Source organism: Impatiens glandulifera, chromosome 2 (genome assembly GCF_907164915.1).
Source record: "Impatiens glandulifera chromosome 2, dImpGla2.1, whole genome shotgun sequence".
NCBI lineage: Eukaryota > Viridiplantae > Streptophyta > Magnoliopsida > Ericales > Balsaminaceae > Impatiens > Impatiens glandulifera.
The window spans coordinates 65,218,979-65,240,610 of record NC_061863.1 but is presented as its reverse complement, the minus strand read 5'-3'; the positions used below and the strand labels follow the sequence as shown (position 1 = coordinate 65,240,610).

At 23.0% G+C, this 21,632-nt stretch overlaps 1 protein-coding gene across 1 annotated transcript; it reads left to right on the top strand.

Annotated features, from left to right (window-relative positions):
• Positions 1-315: 315 nt before the first annotated feature.
• On the top strand, positions 316-12,082 carry LOC124925231 (stemmadenine O-acetyltransferase-like). The gene is made up of 4 exons (XM_047465201.1): positions 316-489; positions 624-700; positions 10,722-11,594; positions 11,662-12,082. Exons 1-4 carry the CDS (start codon positions 316-318, stop codon positions 12,080-12,082), a joined length of 1,545 nt encoding a protein of 514 aa, XP_047321157.1.
• Positions 12,083-21,632: the final 9,550 nt, after the last annotated feature.

Below are 21,632 nucleotides of genomic sequence, written 5' to 3'. Positions count from 1 at the left end.
AAGCACGATGAAACGAATTGTTTTTCAATATTATTAGCATGGGTTTAGAAAAATCTCAACAATTAAAAACAACATAATAATTACCGAGAGCCTGATAAGAATATTTATTTCCGAGGAACTCATAAGACTCACGTAAATAAATTTAATTTAGCCCTAAATCGTCTATTTCTTTCTTCTTTTTTGTTTCTTCTTTCCGGCGAATCTCTAGTACGTTCCATTTCATATTTCACTTATTTATTGATTTATAATTAATTAATCAACTATTATTTCTTTTTGTAGGATGTGATGCGTCAGACGCTCGAAAGAAATCTCGAAATGTCTGATTATGAGCTGACCGAGAATGTTTTTGGACGACAAGGGTATGGGAGAGTCAATGGAATGGGAACCGGTGTGAGGCCCACCCAGTTTAGAGGAAATTTGCGTGATAGAAGCAAATCTCAGCGGAGTGAGCAAGAGGTTGAGAAGTTGCGTACCGAATTACAAGAGGAGGTTTTGAAATGAGAACAACTAGAGACTTTAGTTCTTGAGTCACAAAGAGAAACACGTGAAGCTAAAAGAGAAGCACAAGAGACACAAAGACAAATGCAAATTGAAATTGAAAGACAAGCTCTTGAGTCACAAAGATAAAGCGAAGAATTTCAGAACTAGTTGGCGGCATTTATGGCGAGATATTCTCCACTTCCACCACCGGATCAATAGGGTATATGATGCTTTTTTATATTTTTAAATACTTTGATTATGGGTTAAATGGGATTTTGGTTTATTAGATATTGTAATGTTGAATGAATTGAAGATTGAAGTTTATTGAATAATTGTATTTTTGGATTATTGAGATTTTGATATATCAAATTCGGTATTTCTAATTGTGTATGTAAGTCTGAAATTGTTTGGTTTAAAATAGGTAGAATTCGGTTTATAAACGTTTTATTTTAAAAAAAAGTATAGCCGAGAGCATTTGAAATGTTTTTTTTAATAATTAAAAGAATTTTCCGAGAGCATTAGAATTGCCCTCACAAATGCTCTTTTATTATTTCCGAGGGCATTAAAACTGCCACCATAAATACTCTTTTATTATTTCTAAGGGTATTAGAACTGTCCTCACAAATACTTTTTTATTATTTTCGAGAACTTTCACTACACTCACAAATACGCTTTTATTTTCTCACCCTAAAAATTTTTCCTCCATAGTAACTATTTTTTTTATTAGTGAATCATCCCTACATCTTGATTTTTGTTTATTAATATTTGGAAGTACAAATTCTTAGTTTAGAATTAAAAAATATAACTTGATTTTATGTATAATAAAAAAATACAAATTATATATATATAGTCAAACAGTACTTAATTATGAGCATTGCTTTCATTATCCCATTATTTTTTTACAAAACTAAAGTAAAGTTTATTATTTGAAAATCTGGAGAAATTAATAAAAATTTGTAGTAAATGGTTGTCTACTATCAATTATGTGCTCAAGCAATATTTTATTTATTTAATAACATATCAAAGAATTTGGATAAGACTATAAAGATTAATAAAACTTAGATTATAATTTTTGAGCCTATACATTGTCTTATATTATTTTTGTTCAAGGGCAACTCTGGTCTAGGAGAGATCTTGTTCAAATAGATAGTTTCTCCAAATAAAAAAAAAACAATTATTAAGAAACTATTACAGTATATTCATAATAATATGTGGTCTATTATATATACTCTCATCTGTCTTCTTTTTTTTTTCTTTTAAATTGAAGATTTTAATTAAAAATTCAAAATATTATGATAATTTAATTGAGCTTATAATCAGTTTATCTGTTACCACACTTATTCTGAATTGAATTACGTTTAATATTATTTAATTTATTTTAATCGGTCTTTTTTTGTTTTTTTAAATTGAAGATTTTAATTAAAAATTCAAAATATTATGATAATTTAATTGAGCTTATAATCAGTTTATTTGTTACCACGCTTATTCTAAATTACGTTTAATAATATTTAATTTATTTTAATCGGTAACATTAAATATGTTTAATTAAGTTTTATATTGAACTTGTTTATTTTTTATATTTGCAATAATAATTAATATTATATATATAATTTTAATATGAATCATTTTAATTTCTTTAATAAACTTTTATAAATTATTAATAAAATATAACTCACTGTTCAATTTATAAACTTAATATTTTTTATTTATTTAATTTTAAATTTTAATAAATCATTTAAATTAAAAAATAATTTATGGTTTTTTTTACTTTTTCTCGTACATTAATTTTGTATGTAATATTTTTCAATTGTCTAATTTTTATTTATTGTTTAATTTATTTATTATAAAAAATAAAAAAATAAAATTTCTTAATCATTTTTTCATAAGAAAATAAAAAATAATAAAAAATGAAATCAATTAGCTAGAATGAATGAATAACAAATATTTAAAGAGGTGATTGAGAGAAAAAAAATGTTAAAATTAAAAGTAAGCAAAACATGTTTGATTAAAAAAAATTATATTAATCTATTAGTTAAAATTACTTTATTAAATTATCGTGCAAATCTATATATATATAATGATGCTTAATTTTTAAAGTGTCCGGATTGCCGGGTCGAGAGTTGTGGTTAATTTGGATACTTGGGTCGGATTGTGGGTTGACCCGTTTTTAAATTTAAAACGGTTAAAAATAAAATTAAAAATGCTAGAGGTATGTTTCGAACTTGCAACCTAACAAAACAAGTACAACTCTTTAACCAACTAGGCTACAAAGACTTTATATTTTAAATTCAAACACCAAATTTGATAAACGCAGGACTTTTTAACATTAATATAAGTTCAACTTTTTAACTAACTAATCTATATATATATAATGATGCTTAATTTTTAAAGTGTCCGGATTGCCGGGTCGAGAGTTGTGGTTAATTTGGATACTTGGGTCGGATTGTGGGTTTATCCGTTTTTAAATTTAAAACGATTAAAAATAAAATTAAAAATGCTAGAGGTATGTTTCGAACTTGCAACCTAACAAAACAAGTACAACTCTTTAACCAACTAGGCTACAAAGACTTTATATTTTAAATTCAAACACCAAATTTGATAAACGCGGGACGTTTTAATATTAATATAAGTTCAACTTTTTAACTAACTAATCTATATATATATAATGATGCTTAATTTTTAAAGTGTCCGGATTGCCGGGTCGAGAGCTGTGGTTAATTTGGATACTTGGGTCGGATTGTGGGTTTACCCGTTTTTAAATTTAAAACGGTTAAAAATAAAATTAAAAATTCTAGAGGTATGTTTCGAACTTGCAACCTAACAAAACAAGTACAACTCTTTAACCAACTAGGCTACAAAGACTTTATATTTTAAATTCAACACCAAATTTGATAAACGCGGGACGTTTTTATATTAATATAAGTTCAATTTTTTAATTAACTAATATATAGTGATGTTGAGTAAATGAATACTTGTGTCGGATTGTGGGTTGACTCACCCATAAACTTAAAACGGTTAAAAATAAAATAAAAAATGTTTTCCGTAATTTTTTTTCACGGTTTTTATATTATTACTCGTGCAAATGCACGGGCTAAATGCTAGTGTAGATAATCTCAAGTTACAACCGACAAGAAAAAAAATAATTATTTATCTATCTACTGAGACATCGGTACATGTGCAACATGACTTTTCGTATTATCCTAAAATAATTTTATTATATTTCAATGAGAAATTAAAGTCGGCAATAAATGGCTTCGGCTACATTATTATTACAGGGACAAAATTATTTATAAGTTTTTCAACGTGTTAAATTAGAGATGAGTCATTAACAACTAAAAATTTGTTTGTGTAAGATCCACTGGGGTGACAGGCTGGAGTTTTTAATAAATAAATCAAAAGCATATGAAATTGTATTAATTCTTTTATATTTACAAACATACTCTCCAAATCCAAGGTTCTATTACTTTTCATTCTAAATAAAATGAAAGAAGAAAATTTATTATTTAAAATTAAAATAAACACTATCTAAAATATTTTTAGAAATATGCTGTGTTTATACATTTAATCTATAATAAATTATAATACGGAAATGATCCATTTAAGCATTTTGGAATGAAAAAAAATTATTAATGTGAGTAATACTAATAAATCATACATATATCCCTCAGGTTTGTTCGATTTATAGTTTTTCAAACCGTTTTTTATTTTATTTTATTTTATCATATTTGTAATTAAAAATTTACGTTTCATTCCAGAAGTGCTACTAATCCCCACAAGTTAAGCTCACAGCTGACATTTATAGTTGTCAAAACTATTTTATTTTGTTTTATCTTATCTTAACATTTTTTTTTAAAATATCGCGTTTCCTTCGAAGTACGACTATTTCTCACGGATTAAGCAAATAACGGACAAACATATTTAACTAATATAACCATTTACGCTCGTCTGTCGGGCTTGAACACGGGATCTTAGAGAGAATGATGTATCAAACTATAGTTATCGCTGTACTAGAACTAAGATAATGTAGCTAATTTATTTTTTTACAAGAAAGTTAAATAATTCCGTCTCTATTTAGAAAATTTCACTATTCCAAAACAAGTAAAATTAAAATTGTTAAAACAAATAATTATAGAAAGGCATTTGTGTAAAATTTTATTTTGAATTAATATATATATTAAATTTAATTACTAAAAAGTAAAAATAAAATAAAATAATTTGGAAGAAAAAATAAAGTGATTTGAAACTTGATTTCGGTTAAACAATATCATTTTGCTTTTACTGTTAACGTAGTTTATCCTTTTTGAATAATTATAGAAAATTTATTTAATCATGCCTTCAATTATACCTGGCCTAATTTCTCATAATAGAAAATGAATTATTTATTTATTGCTTTCTTCGGATTGAGTTCATTTCAATAAAGCAATCTCAATGTTTAATTTTTATATTTTTATAAATTAAATTATTTAAAATTATTAATAAAAATATTAAAATTTCTTTTATATAATTATATATATATCATTATATATATATTAACAAATTTAAATATTTTATCTAAAATAAACTCATCTTCTCAAAATAGTCACGGATCAACATTTTATAAATTTGTTTGAATAAATTTGATATAATTTTATGTAAAGGCCCAGTTTATTTGGTGAAAAAGACTTTTTAATATATAATAGAAAATTATTTTTTTAATAAAATAATATAAGATGTTTTAGTATTTATGATGTTTTTATTAGTTGAATTTTGTTATTTTTGGAATCTGTTTAAAAACAATTATGAGCAAGGCCTTAGATTTGTCTTCCCATACTTATTATAAGTACATCTAGAGCTGATTTGATTTTTTTTAAAAATATTTAATATTAATTATTAAAATATTATTTAAAATTTAAATTTAATATGAGTAAAATTATAATATTTAGATATTTTATTCATAAATTACACAATTTAATAATAAAAATAATTAAAAACAAAATCTAGTAAAATCAAATAAACTCACAATGAGGTTTGGATGAGTGTAATAAGAAATTGAAATTTATGTTTGAAAAAATTATCAATTATAATTTAATTTTAGTTCTTATGTTTAAAAAATAATATAATAAAAATAATTTTAATATATATTTTTTATTTTATAAAAATATTAATTTAACACAATAATTAGGATAGCTCAGGTGTCAAAAATTTTGTTTAAATTTTGATTCTTATTAAAAAAAATATTGTTTTGATATTTTAACTTAATAAATTAAAAAAAATCGATTCAAAATTAAAATAAATAAATATCAGTTCACTTAACTTCTTAAATTAAAAAAAATATATATATCGGCTCAAATTATTAACTTACTAAATTAAAAAATAAATTGGTTCGACATTTTAACCTCCTAAATTTTTATAATTAAAATTATTAACTGAATACAGTAATCGTGTTTTAAATTATAAAATAATAAAGTATTTTGTTTAAATATATATAAAAAAATAATTTTGAAATTACAATTTCAAATACAAAAATAGTAAAATTGAGAATTATAAAATTATACTCGATTAAACTAAATTGAGATTGAAATTAAAATTAGAATTCTAATTCAAATTTCAATTCATAATTTTAAATGCTATGTCAAATTTAAGAATTAAAATTATACCTAATTCCAATTTCAATTACATATTTACTAAACACACATTTAAATTATATTAACTTGTTACACACTAATGTTTATCCTTGTCACATGATATATAGAGGGATAAGACAAGACTAAAGTGATGAACCAAATTCATCTTTTATCTAAGACATGTGCTTTTTTAATCTCATATACAAATTAATCCAATTTATTTTATGAATAGATATTTATTGATTTTCATAATTAGTTGTTGACTTTTGATGACAGCATTAGCTTAGTATTACCTTATATTTATCAAAATACTAAAGCATTATTATTATTATTTTATCAAAGCACTCAGAATTCAAGTTGGTGAATTGCATACACCCGCCGTGATTGCAATAGCATAACCATTATCTATTAAAACAAACTTTTTTTTTTTAACTTTTGTTTCATTTTAAAGTATTAAAATTAATTGTGATTTTTAAGATTTAATTCATCAATATATGTATGTGTATTATCATTGAAAAAGATTATAATGACATATAAAATATTGATAGCTAAATATGATATTTACAAAAATATAAAGATAAATATATATATATATATATATATATATATATATATATATATATATATATATATATATATTATTTTATTGTGTACCTAGAAGATATCTAATCTTGGTCATCATTAGTTGTTCTCTTTTGATCATAGCATTAACTTTAGAATATTAATTTTATCAAACATTATAACACACAATTAAAACCACAATGATTTGCAATGGCATAAACATATATATAATTATAAAAATAAATCACCAATATAAATCAAGTAATATGTCTAAAGAGAAATTAAAGTGCATCATTTGTCTCCCCAAACCTAGCCGCCATAGATTTCAAGTGCAGTTAAGATGGATATGTCAATTATTTTCATCTTCAAACTTATCCAATAAGGTAAAAGATACATTAATTGGCATATGACTAATGCAACAAAAAAAAGGTAATAAACAATTAGCACACTAACAAAATTTTGGTTTAATTCCACATTCATTCCTATCTCATATAGTAAAAAATTGTAAAAACAAATATTAAGTTATAACATTATTTACTGTAAATTAATAAATAAATAAAAAACATATCAATGGAGCACAAGTTATTAAAAAGAAAAATTGTTTCCATCCTCAATTTTCTTGACATTGTTTTTTGATTTTTTTTTTTATAATTAGTTAATTAACTCTCATGACTTATAATTAAAGATGACACTAGAGTAGAGAGTGGCCTTAGGATGTTAGAAAATTTAAGCTGGAGACATTGTTTATAGTGTATTTTTAATGAAAATTTTATATTTGTAATATAGTATATGATTTAATATATTGAAAATATATATTATTAAAAAGAAAATAAACTAGAACTTTTAAAATATGAATATAAATAAATATATTGATATTTTATGTTTATGTGATTTCTTTTAGTATTGACGAGGTGTAAATATAATTTCAGATAAACTATTGATCAAATTGAAAAAAAAAAATATTATATGAATTATAATTGACATTAATTATTATGATAGACAAGGTTCAACCTTTAAAATTATTTTAATGAAATTTTATTATATTTTTATATAGTATATGATTTAATATATTAAAAAAAATTATATTATTAGAAAGAAAATAAATTACAACTCTTAAAATATGAAAGAAATAAATATATTGATATTATAGGTTTATTTGATATTTTTTAGTATTGAAAAGGTACAAATATAATTTCAATAATCTATTGATCAAATTGAATAAAATATATTACAAGAATTATAATTGACATTTGTTAGGATAGAGGTTTAACAATTAATTTGAAGAAAATTAATTTTTTGCTTGTCATGAGTGAGTGGTGTCACCACTCTCATGTTAGCTAGCTTCATAAGTAAATAATAATAAAAAATTAAAAAATAAGTGATTTGTGAAAAAAAAATGATGTAGTTCAACCATAATCATGAAAACCTTGGATTCAGAAAATGAAAAATGTTTATGTTTTTAGTTAAATTGTTTTTTGCTTTATTTTTTTTATATTGTTCATTATTTTGTTTATGGGTGGTTAGAGATTAGTTCTAAACAATTTAGTTGGTTTGGGTTATAAAAAAGTTATAGAGATATAAATATATTTAATTATAAAAAGAAGAATAAAATATTTTAGTTGATAATTAAAATATTTTTAAAGAGTGATAGTTTTTCTTAAAGTTAAAAACAATTACAATTTCACTCAAAATTAAAATAAAAAAGTTTTAATTAAAATTTGAACCTGTCAAATTTAGACTCTTAATTAGTGATTCTTGTGAATTCCTATTAAATGAAAATAACTGGAGAAACATCAGTTCAGTTCAAGAATAACTGAGACTAAGCTATTTAATTACTTTCTTTTATGGTTTGTAACTATAAAGGATAAAAGAGTGATTTATTCAAATATAAATGTTAGAATGATGACCCCATTTTAAGTTGTAACAAATGCACTTAAAATGCAATGATTTTTGTTCACAACTTGAGTCATTTTTTATTCCTACCCACAATTTAGTGTTACCTAAAATAGGATAAATTTATATTTAAAAAACGTGATGTGAAAATAAACATAAACTTATTATTACTCAAAAAAAAAAATCAGCATAATAATCAAGTGTTCATTGTGTGATTCAAAGTTTCAAACGCGTGTACAAATATCTAATAGTCACAAGAATTTATCTATATATCAAAATACACTCAACTAAAGTTTCATATATTAGAGAAATCCACATGTCACACTAAGTTTTGCTACGTGTAACTCAATAATTATTATAAATATCAAATTGTTCTTCACTCAATAATTGGATTTTGATTATTTTTTACAATAAATTTATAAAAAAATTTAATTTCGTTTATTCTCTAACGGGTTCGAACTCAAAACCTCAAAGAAGTTGGGATCGGATCAATAAATTTATAATTAATTGTCTCATAAAAGATTATTTTAATTATGAAAGTATTATTTTCTTCAATAAATTAATACTTTAATAATTACCCCAGTTTTTATCAGAAATTTCTACATAGGTATCACTCCTAGAGTCCTATTCCAGCCAATTAAGATGGGTAAACTTTATATTATTTTTATACATATATATTTATTTATTTTGATTATTTTTTTAGAACGCTGGATCCCTTATATTTTAGAGTGCGACTAATTATCACGGGTTAAACACATAACCCACAAATCTATTCAACCAAATTAACTAGATGAGCGAAACTTGTCATTTGATAGACTCGAACTCAGGACATCAAGTATCCCCATCTTTTTGCCGCTAGGCTAAAAGAGGGGATTAAGTCATTTGGTATTGGTTGTTTAAATAATTTGTGAGTTATTTTGAGATTTTTTTTCTTTGATTTGATAAAAATACTTGAAGTATATTAATATATGATGATAAAATAAGTTATATATATTTTTAAATATCAAATGTTTTAGTTAATGAATTGAGTTATGTGATAAATGAAATAATATATATTTTATTAGGTTGAAATTATTAATATAATTATTAACTGATCACATTCTAGAAAATAACAAATGTTTATTGTTTGAAAGTTAAAATATAAGTTTTATTATGAGAATGATTTATTTAAATGTAAGTTTTGTACAATAATCTCATATTAAAAAAGTATTTATTATTAATCTATATATAATAATATTTTACAAAAAAATAAAGATAGTGAATATTGCACAGAAATAATGAGGGATGGAGCTTGTTGGGTAGTAGTTGAATGGGAATTCAATAATTTAATGACAATCCTTCTCCTCCAAATTGTTGACCCGAGTATCCGTTCTTTGTCTTATAGTATTTATTTATTTATAATTTGAGTGTTTTTATTGATTTTTTTATATATTTTAATATAAGAAAATAACATAACACCAACTTTAATGATTTTTACTTCATTTCCTTGTTTTGATTTTTTTTATAAACAAACAAAATAAAAAATCAAGAAAATATTTGTTTGAAAAGAATTATATTACATACAATTGTCCGTGTATGTATATGTACATGAGATAAAAATTATCACAAAATTATTTATTTTAATTCACATTTTATAATAATATAATTTTGAAAATTGGATATAATTGTAATTTAATATTATAAAAAGTTTAGTTATTGAAATGTATGAATATATAATAAAATAAATAATTATTTTTTAAATAATATTTTAATTAAGAAATTTATTTACAATAAAATAATGAAAAAGTTGTCTGTGAACTCAATTGAATTGAGTTAAACGAATATTTATCTGATTATTTTACAGTGGACCATTTGACTCGAAAAGAACCGTAATGCGTTACTCCGCGACGCTATTATTATAACGACAGATAGAAACCTTCTACAAAATTGTGGAGGCGGCCGAACAAAGTAAATAATTTTTTTAAAACGATGAAGTAAATAATGTTTTTAAAAAATTTCATAATAATTAATCTGGTTGTATTTTGATAATTAAATTTTTGCCAGATTCTAACTTGCGGTGGGTAATATATAAATTATGCTAATTATTTTTGAAATGTGTCTATATATGAGAGCCAACAGCTATGCATGTTTAGAGGCACTTGTTTTAGCTTACACTAATAGAGATCTCAAAGAGTTTCTCTGAAGAAGAACAACAACAATGGAGGTTGTATTGATTTCTAGTGAGATCGTGAAGCCGTCGAGCCCAACACCACCCGATTTGCGTCGTTTGCCGCTTTCATTTCTCGATCAATTGAGCGATCCTCATTTCATGCCTCTAATCTTTTACTATCTCTCCGCTCCTGACTCTTTTCACCTCAAAAAATCCCTATCCCTCACCCTCTCTCGATTCTATCCTCTCGCCGGACGAATCCAAGCCAACGACGCCGTCATCTGCAACGACGAAGGAATCCAATACCTCCAAGCCGAAGTCATCAGCAACCACCGCCTCATCGACGTAGTCAATAACTCTCAGCCGTCGGATATCCAGACCTTGATTCCGCCCAAACCGCCAACCAAACAACACATCATGTCGATCCAAGTCAACTTCTTTAGCTGCGGTGGAATTGCAATCGCAACACATTCTTCACACAAGACCATGGACGCCCTTTCCGTCATAACCTTCGCCAACGCATGGGCCGCCGCCGCCAGAAACGACATCGGATCGATCGTTTCACCCAAATTCGACATGACCGCGTTGTTCCCGCCGCGGGATACTTGCTGTTATTCGAGATGCACGTCCGATCTCGAAAACAACGTCGTCTCAAAGAGGTTTATCTTCTCCGGCACCGCACTTTCTCTTCTAAGAGACAAATACAGTAGTAATATTAATAATAATAACAACGCCTACTGCCGACCCAGTCTGGTCGAGGCCCTTTCCACCTTCATATGGACCCGATTCGTTCACTTAAAAAACAACAACAACAAAAACAAGAAAAAATACGGTTTGATTCAGGCGGTCAATCTCCGGACAAGAATAAAGCCTCATCTGCCGGCGTCATACTTTGGAAACCTCAGCAGGTTATTATTAATCAACTTGTTTTAATTTGTTTAATTTGTTAATATTAATTGTCATAATTGAAAACAGGTTTGCCGTGGTGGTGACGGAAAGTGACATAAGCGGGTCTGCTATGGTGAGGCGTATGAGGGATTCAATAAGGAAGATAGATACAGAGTATTTGGAGAAACTTAAGAATGGAGATTTACAGCTGGAGTGGGTGGAGGAATTGAAGAAGAACGAAGGGGAGTGTTTGAGTTTCAGTGCGCTTCACAAGTTACCGTTACAGGAAGTGGATTTTGGGTTTGGATCGCCGACGTGGGTTACCCTAGGAGGACTCAATCTGAGGAATACTGTTTATTTCCTTCCGACGACGGCGGAGGAGGCGGCGGCGGCGGCGGGTTCAGTGGGAGTGGAAGCGTGGATTAACCTAAAAGAAGAAGATATGAGGGGACTGGAACAAGACACTGAATTCCTAAAATTTGCTTCATCTGTTTATGGTCTGGTCTGACCTTATTAATTATTTATTTATGCAAATCATGTGTGTTTGATTTGTTTCTTTCTAGCAGCTTTTGCTTTTTTTCTTTTTTTTTAATGAACAAAAAAACAAATTAAATAACTCACTTTCACATGATTTTATTCTCTGTCAACTTTTTTTTGATTAAGTTGTGATTTTTAATTATTCATTCAATCTAAATAATAAATATTAAATAACTAAATGCTTATGAAATCCAATATTGTTGTTTTAAATAAATCAATATGAAACAAGATCAGTCGACATATAGTCAACACAAGTATTAAGATCAGATCTGGATTTGGCTAGCTAGCTCATCTATATATATTATTTTATATATCGAAAACTGGCATCTATACTCCTCGAAAACTAAATCATGCACGATCCCCAATAATACTTTTTTTTATAAGAGAAAGAATATGTTATTGGGATCGTGATTTATTGTTGAGTAGTAGTTGTACATAGTAGTGAATTATGATTATTCTTTTTTTTAAGTAAAACATTCATTGATGACTCGGCCAAGAGAACTCTCGATCTCCTTAATTTGTGAAAAAGTTGGAAGAAAATGCGACAAGCCCCAACAACCAAAATCAATGGTGATTACATTTCAACTTAATATAAATCTGTTGCTTAATCTCATTTGCTATTGACAAATGAAAATTAAAGTTAGAGATATAAGTTTTAGACTAGTCACTTAAATTCATCTCTAAAAATATATACGATCAATAATACGTATGAAAGTCTAAGAAGAAATATATATATAAATAAATAAATATATTTTTAATAGAGTATCATTTTATGGTGATATTCTAATTTAGTGATAAATTATGTGGAAGAGTAATTATCAGAGCAAAATATTTTCTTTACATGAAGTGAAAGTGATCTTTCATTTCATTTTGCTTCTTCATGTAGTAACAAATATTTGAAGTTGATTGTTTAATTTGATCAAATTCATTAGGTTATGACTTATGACTGGATAGGTTGAGGACTTGAGGCTTATGTATTTTTATTATTATTATTATTTTCAAATAATATATAGATATAATTAATATTTTTAATTTAAAATTAATAAAAGTAACTTAATTTGTTGGTTAGTTAATATTTATTTTTATAAATTTAGTAGTACAAAAAATAGTTGAATTAACAAAATATTATTCTTATTATTTATTGATATACTAACTAATTAAAAAAAAAAAGAAGTAGACAACATTTAATAACCAAAATATGTGAGGAAGGATATTCCATTAAAAAAATGTCGGTTCAAAAGCTATTTACCATCGTACCAAATTAAAGTTATACTATTAATGTTTATAATTTTCCTATTTTTATAAGAAACTTGTATGGTTTATTTATAAAATATTAATTCTAATAATAGTCTAACTATTACCTCGAGGCTCGAGTTATATTACATGGTCACCCATACTTTTTTTCTTTACTAAAATTTTATAAAGTTGAAATATGATTATTGAGAGATTGGTTAAATAATATTTGATTATATTAAAATTATTTTAAAAACTCAATACTTTAATTTAATTTTGATTTTTTTTTTGTTTTGTTTATAAAATAATTCATATATAATATTTTTTTAATTAATAAAATACTTAATTCTTTAAATATTATTTTTTTATTCAAATACAAAAAATATTATAACAATTTATTTTGTAAAAAAAAATAATTTCTTTTAAAAATTAGAAAGTCTAAGTTTATAACGTTTAAACTTCTATTTAAGTTGTTTTAAATTGGAGTGAAATTTATTATTATTATTATTTTTTAATTTTTTTATTGAATTTGATGATTGTGTTATGCATCATTTCTTTTTAAATGATTGTGGGAACAACTGGGAATGCGTAAAAGTTATGTTCATTATTTTATATATATATATATATATATATATATATATATATATATATTATTTAATTTTTAAAGGATTTAGATTGTCGGGTTTGAGACGTGGTTAATTTGGATATATATGAGAGAGTAAATGAATATTTGGGTTAGATTGCGGGTTGTCCCGTTCATATATACTTAAAAATAATATATGTGTGTTTCGAACTTAAAATGATGCTTAATTTTTAAAGTGTCCGGATTGTCGGGTGAAGAGCTATGAATAATTTGGATATATATATTAGAGTAAATGAGTACTTAGGTCGAATTGTGGATTGACCGCCCATAAACGTTGTCGCTGATATTCAGGTTTTCCCACTACATTTTTAGAACGATTATCCGCGTAGCTGATATGTCGACGATAATGTCGACGCTGCTGATAGTGAGTTAAATAACAGTTTTTTTTAATTTTATTTTCCCTCCGCCGCTGAATCTTTTGGAAGAGGATTCCGATCATCATCAGCATTTATACTCCGAATTGGCCCACGCATATATTAATCTTCTCACCGCCGTCAGAATCCACATCCCTGTCCGTCCACCGCAGCATCCTGGTATTCCACTTGCTTTTAGCTTCAATTTCTTTTTTGTCCAAATTGAACGCGATTTGTTCGGTTATTTTGAGCTTTTTCTTATGCAATGGATAGATAAGAACCGTTGAGAAATGAGTGATTTAGAAGACTTGTCATATTGATAATTATATTTAGAACATCGATCATAGATCGGCCGAATAAGAATCGCAAGACCTCTCATAATTATAGGACAATTCTGATATTAGGCGTAGTTCCTAGCTAGGGAAGCCGTTGCCGTCTGTTTGGTTTCTCTATTCCTAGCTCCATGTCAGTTTCTCTCATGCATGAATAAGTAAAGCCAAAAATCATCGGGAGGATGATGAGTAGTATGTAGTAACAAATAATTTTCTTCCAATTCTGTTTACAAATGCGCGCACAGAAGAAGAGATATGGACATGTATGAATTTTCCTTCCGAAGTTTCTCCTAGAGAATTGAATGATCATTGGCTAGAGCTTGGGATTCTTCCGTACATAGCTAGGCGAAGGATTAATGATTGACATTTTATATTCCTATTATTTGAAAATTTTGATTTACGAATGAATTTTTTTTTTTGTTTGGTTATTCATAGTTAAACCAGATATGAAACAGGTTAGTCTCGACAAAAGATATGCGCCAAAAACAATCCAAACTCAAGTTATACTTTTGAATTAAAAATGACAAATGTTCATATTAATTCTAGAACTCATTAATATTTAAAATTTAAGTATCAATATCCATATATATTTTTCCATCCCAATTAGAATGAGTATTTGTTCCCCAAGTTACTAATTTATTAATTTTAAATTGTGTATATCTATCTATAAATATATATATTAAATATATTTTATATGAAAAAATAATATTTACATCCTCTCTATCCAATTTTTTTTTTTTTTTTATTTGTCCTGGTTTGTTTGATTAATTTTGAGTTTATTTCAACGTCTTCTTGTTTTTGTCTAATTGATCATATAACTTATTTAAATTTTAATTGATAAAATAAATTTTATTATTTAATATAAGAATATTATTTTAGTTATAATTTAAATATTATAATGTTATTTAATTTATAGTTTGACATTTTAAACTCTTATTTTTTTAGTTTCATAAAATTTAATATATTCAGTTTTAAATTTAATTTATTGTGAATTTAATATTTTTAAAATTAATTTCATCTAATATGTTTAATCAAAATTTTATATTTACACAGTATTTTTTGTTAGAATCTTAATAATAACAATATTTTATAAATAAATAAAACATAATTAAATGTCAATATCGAAATCAAAATCAAAATCTAAATGCACAAGTTGTTTCATTGAGTTATGTGTTTGTAGTACATAAGTGTTAGTATAAATTGTCTTTCTTGTTATAACAGGTATATAAAATAATATATAATTACTTAAAATGTTTAGTCTAAAATATAAGAATATATTTAAATTAAATATATAATTTTGAAGATAGATGTATCTCATCTAATTATATTGTTAATATAAAACGTATCCAAATATTTGAATATTCAGGGTCAGGGTAAAATAAAAATGGTATCCAAGAAAAGATGGCAGTATACATTGTAAGATTAATTGGAAATAAAGTATTTGATAATAAACTATAATTCTTTAAAACATACAAAATAAAATAAAATTTCATATATATATTTTATAATTAAAAGTTAGTAAATTTGATTTATTCTTTTTATTATTGTTAATTTTAAAATATAAACAATAAGTTATGAAAAAGTATATGAATTTACATTTTAAAATTTGTCAATAGTAAAGAAAGATAAACAGTTATCAATAGAAAAGAGAAATAATATATTTAATAATAAAATATTAAAAAGAGATAAACTAATCATTTACAGTTTAACAATTCCAACTGGCGTCACAAATATATTTTGCTCACTCTAACATTACTCTATTAATTATTATAATGTTTTTTAGATTTATATTTTATTTTAATAATAAATAACATAACAAATATTCTATTGCTAGGATTACATTTTAATTAAAATATATCATAATAATAATTAATCTTTAATTTCTTTATTCTCTTAAATTTTTTTGAATAATCATATATAATTAAAAATGATGAGCCAAATTATTATAATTTATTATATATATGTAAAGTTTGCATAGCAAAATATGTATTTGATATAATTACTCATTTATATCAGGTAGTGATAATGAATTATTATTTTTATGTAATATATATCGAGCATATTAATAAAAAAACATATAAGTTTTGTTTTGATAACAAATATATAAAAATTTTATTTAAATTAAATATGTAATTAAAATAAAATTTTAATTTTTTCAATATATATATATCAAAATAGATTAACTAGAGGTTGTGTAGAAAATATGTGTAGATATCAACACCAAAACTATATAACTAAATTAAATTAGTTCAAAATAAATTAAACACATTAGAGTGAACATAATAAAGAAAATTTGTAAATTAACATATTTTATTACTTTAAAAAAATTGTTTTTATATGTTAATATTTGAAACATTATATTATAATCGTACAACGCATCATAGTATAATTAATAGAATGTTTTTTATTGTTTAAATTATTGTTCTTAAATATCAATAAAAAAATTATATTTGAATTCTTTCTATAGTCATTGCTATTATTTTGGACACTGATAAATAATAATAAAATTGTTATTTTCTTTTGTTAATAGCAATAGAATAAAAACAGTAAATAGGAATAAATATTTTCACACTAAAATATCATGTTTACTTATAATATTTAGAGTAATGATAGGGGGAGCGAAAAATATGTAGCGAATGGGGCAGCGAACTACGTGGAGTGCTGATTAGACTGCTGACTCATTATTTATTTATTTCTCTTTTATATTTATTAATAATATTCTCTCTCTTCTTATTAATTACATTTTCTCCCTCTCCCTCTTAAATTCTTAAATAAGACGCATTCAATAAAAATATTAATTTTTTATTATTAAAAAACACTTAATAATCTATCTCTTTAATATTTATTATTATAAATATATTTTTTTAAATTATTGTAAATGTCACTATAAACGCGCATTTTAATTATTTTTCTCTCTCAATAATTTGTTTTCTTTTATTTATTGAAAAATATAAATTTTATTTTCAATAATAAAAATGACTCAAATTAAAATAAATAATAATTAATCGTGTTACAAACTACTAATATTCAAGATAGATACAACTCAAATCACCAACAACTAATATTCAACATAGATAAAATACCACTAAGAGAGAATAACTAACATGGTGTGCAAGTTGAATGTTGTTGATTGAGTTTCTAATAAATCCCGAAGATGAACTGACATGAAAAGAAAGAGATTTTTAAGGAGAGAAAAGAGAGAGAAATAACACTTAAGAGTTTAAAAAAGAGAATCAATCCGTTGAAATGATTAATAATTTTTGTTTTTATTATTAATATATATTATTAAATGGATATATGATAAAATTAATTAATTGAATTAAAAAATATTTTTTTTATTCTCTTATATATAAATTTTAATTAACACAATTAATTATTATTTATTTTAATTTGAGTCATTTTTATTATTGAAAATAAAATTTATATTTTTCAATAAATAAAAGAAAACAAATTATTGAGAGAGAAAAATAATTAAAATGCGTGTTTATAGTGACATTTACAATAATTTAAAAAAAAAGAATATTTATAATAATAAATATTAAAAAGATAAATTATTAAGTGTTTTTTAATAATAAAAAATTATTATTTTTATTGAATGCGTCTTATTTAAGAGAGAGAGAGAAAAAATGTAATTAATAAGAAGAGAGAATATTATTAATAAATATAAAAGAGAAATAAATAAATAATGAGTCAGCATGTCTAATCAGCACTCCACTTAGTTCGCTGCCCCATTCGCTACATATTTTTCGCTCCCCCTATCATTACTCTAATATTTACATCCTAAAATTGTCAGCCTTGTTAAGTTAAGTCTCTATTTTTTATTAGGCTTGGATGTAGTTAAAAAAATATATTATTACAACACTCACACTTTAACCATAAGAATTTAGATTTATTGTGATTAAACTTTATTAGTTGATTATCATTTTAATTTAATATTGTTGTTTGTCACTTAAACATTCATTTTAAATTGTTTAATTTCTTCACTAAATAATCAAATGATCCACAAACCTAATGAAATCATTGTTCACAACCAAACCCGTGAGTAATAAAATTACTCAATCAAATTAAAATATAAATAAATAGGGACCAAAATGATCACATAATTACTAAAGACAACTCATAGAATTTATTTTCTTCTTTTTTTGAATGATTGAATTGATTATAGTGCATTCAATGGTCATCCTAAGAGGTCGAATCAACTTAAAGTCAAAATTTGTTAGTTAAAGGTGTATAATAATTAAAGAAAATTTGGATTTTTTATTCTTCTTACATTCATAATTGACTTCACTTAGCATTTTAGGGTTTTGATTTTGTTTATCTTTCATAATTAAAATCATTCCGTTGTCCCTTTTCCATTGCACTGTGGAATAGGGCCTAAGATTTTTTTTCATCATTAATACCACATTATATATAAAAAGAGTGGTGCTAATATATTAATTATTATGAAATTTAAAAGTGTCACTAATCATTAAATAAGTGTTCTTTTCTTTAATTTGTTATATCATTAAATCTATGTTCACTGGCCATTTCAACCTTACCTACAATAAAATTAGAAACCCATTAAACCCTTTTAGTGGATGGCTTTGAAAAGAGAATCCCACTACCTTATTTCTAATCCATTCTTAGTCAGATTCCATTGGTCTTGTGTATAATGATTTAGGATTTAGGACACATGTTCTAAAATAGATAGAGGACTAGTTTGATCAGCTTACATATGTGTAATAAGTTGATATACATATGGTAGTTGCGCTGAGTGTTTTGACAAATAAACCCAAATGTTTAAACATTTTACACACAAATCGCTAGCAATTTAAATAAGATAAAATAGTATTAAAGCGTATATATAGAGAATAAACTGAAAAAAATAACTTGAATTAAAACACTACTATATATATATATATATATATATATATATATAATCAACACTAACTTGTTTGATCATGGGTAAATTGGATTATTTGATCCAAATTCAGCTTTCAATTGGAATCAAAGATGATATATATATAAATGGTTAGCTGATTCACGATTACAATAAGTTTGATATAATAATTTTTACAAATAAATTACTACTTATAAATAAAATTGAATGTTTAGTAAATAAGTTGAAAAAATAAAATAATTAACTAATAAGCAAGGTTACATCAAATATTATAATAATAAATAATAATAATCTTAATAAAACTAATATCAATAATAAAAAAATTAATAATAATAATAATTATTATTATTCCTTTATTTTGGTTATGTGAAAAAGTTTGAGATAACAAAAACAAAAAAAAAAATAATAATAACAAAAACAATAATAAATAATAAAAATTAATAATAACAATAACAATAAAAGTATAAATAAAACTAATAATAAAAAGACAACAATATTAATAAAAAAAGAAATAGAAAAATAATAATAAAACAACAATAATAAAAATAATACTACAAATAATAATATTAAAATAATAAAACCAATAATAATAAAACTAATCCTAATAATAATAAAAATAAAAATAATATTACTAATAATAATAAATACAAACCAACAATAATATTAAAAATAATACTAATAAAACAAATAATAATAATAATAAATATAATAATAATCAAACCAATAACAAAAAAATATAATAATAAAACAATAATAATAATAAAATAATAAATAATAATATTTTTTAAAAAATAATAATAATAATTGTAATATGATGATAATAATAATAAAAGAAAATAATAATAATAATTATAACAATAATAAATAATAATAATAGTAATAATAAAAAGAAAAAGAAAAAATTAGTAATACTAATAACAATAAATAATATTAATAATAATAACAATAATACAAATATAATAATAATAATAACAATAAAAATAAATTAAAAACAATCAAAAGATTAATAATAATCAAAATAATAATAATAATAATAATCCTATTAATAATAAATATAATACTAATAATAATATAAAAATAATAAATAATTATAATAATAAAATTTAAAAAAAAATGAAATCAATAATATTAATAAAATCAATAATAATAATAATAATAATAAAAATAAAATAATACTAAAATCAATAACAATAAAAATAAAAATAATAATAATAATATTTTAATCAATAATAATGATAATAATAATGACTATAATAATAAAAAATAAAAAATAATACTAATAAAAAAATAATTATAAAAATAAAAAATATATATATTTTTAATAATTCTAATTTTTAATTATTTTGAAAATAAATTAATAATGTGTGAATTTGAATTATAAATATTACTAGAATTAGAACAATAATTTGTCAACATCTTTTTCATTTGATTGAAAATCAAATATCAATAATTATAACAATAATAAAAAAAATAATAACAATCTCACATAATAATAATAAAATTATTAAAATGAATAATAAATATAATAATAATAAAAAAATATTAATAATAATAATCAAACTAATAATAAAAAAATAAAGATTTAAAAATAATAATAATCAAATTAATAATAATAACAATAAAAAAATTAATAATCAAACAAATAAAAATATAAATAAAAATAATAATAAAATGAATAATATTAATAAAAAATAATACTAATTATAATAATAATAATAATAAATAATAATAATAAAATTAATAAATTAATAAAATGAATAATAAAGATAATAAAAAAAATAAAAATAATAATAAAATATAATAATAATTGTAAAATAATAATAAAAATAAAAATAAATAGAAAAATAGTAATAATAATAATAAAAACAATAATAATAAAAATAATCCTATTAATAATAAATATAATAATAATATTAATAATAAAATAATAATAATATTAATAAAATAAATAATAATAATAATAAAATAATACTGATAAAACCAATAACAATCAAAATAATATTAATAATAATAATAATATTAAAATTATTAATAAAAATAATAATAAAAAAAAAATAATAATAATCAAACTAATAATAATT

Coding starts and splice junctions, on each gene's coding strand:
- LOC124925231 (XM_047465201.1), top strand. CDS start 316: ATGTCTGATTATGAGCTGACCGAGAATGTTTTTGGACGACAAGGGTAT. Junction 490..623: donor GTACCGAATTACAAGAGGAG/GTTTTGAAATGA, acceptor TGAGTCACAAAG/ATAAAGCGAAGAATTTCAGA. Junction 701..10,721: donor TCCACCACCGGATCAATAGG/GTATATGATGCT, acceptor GTTTCTCTGAAG/AAGAACAACAACAATGGAGG.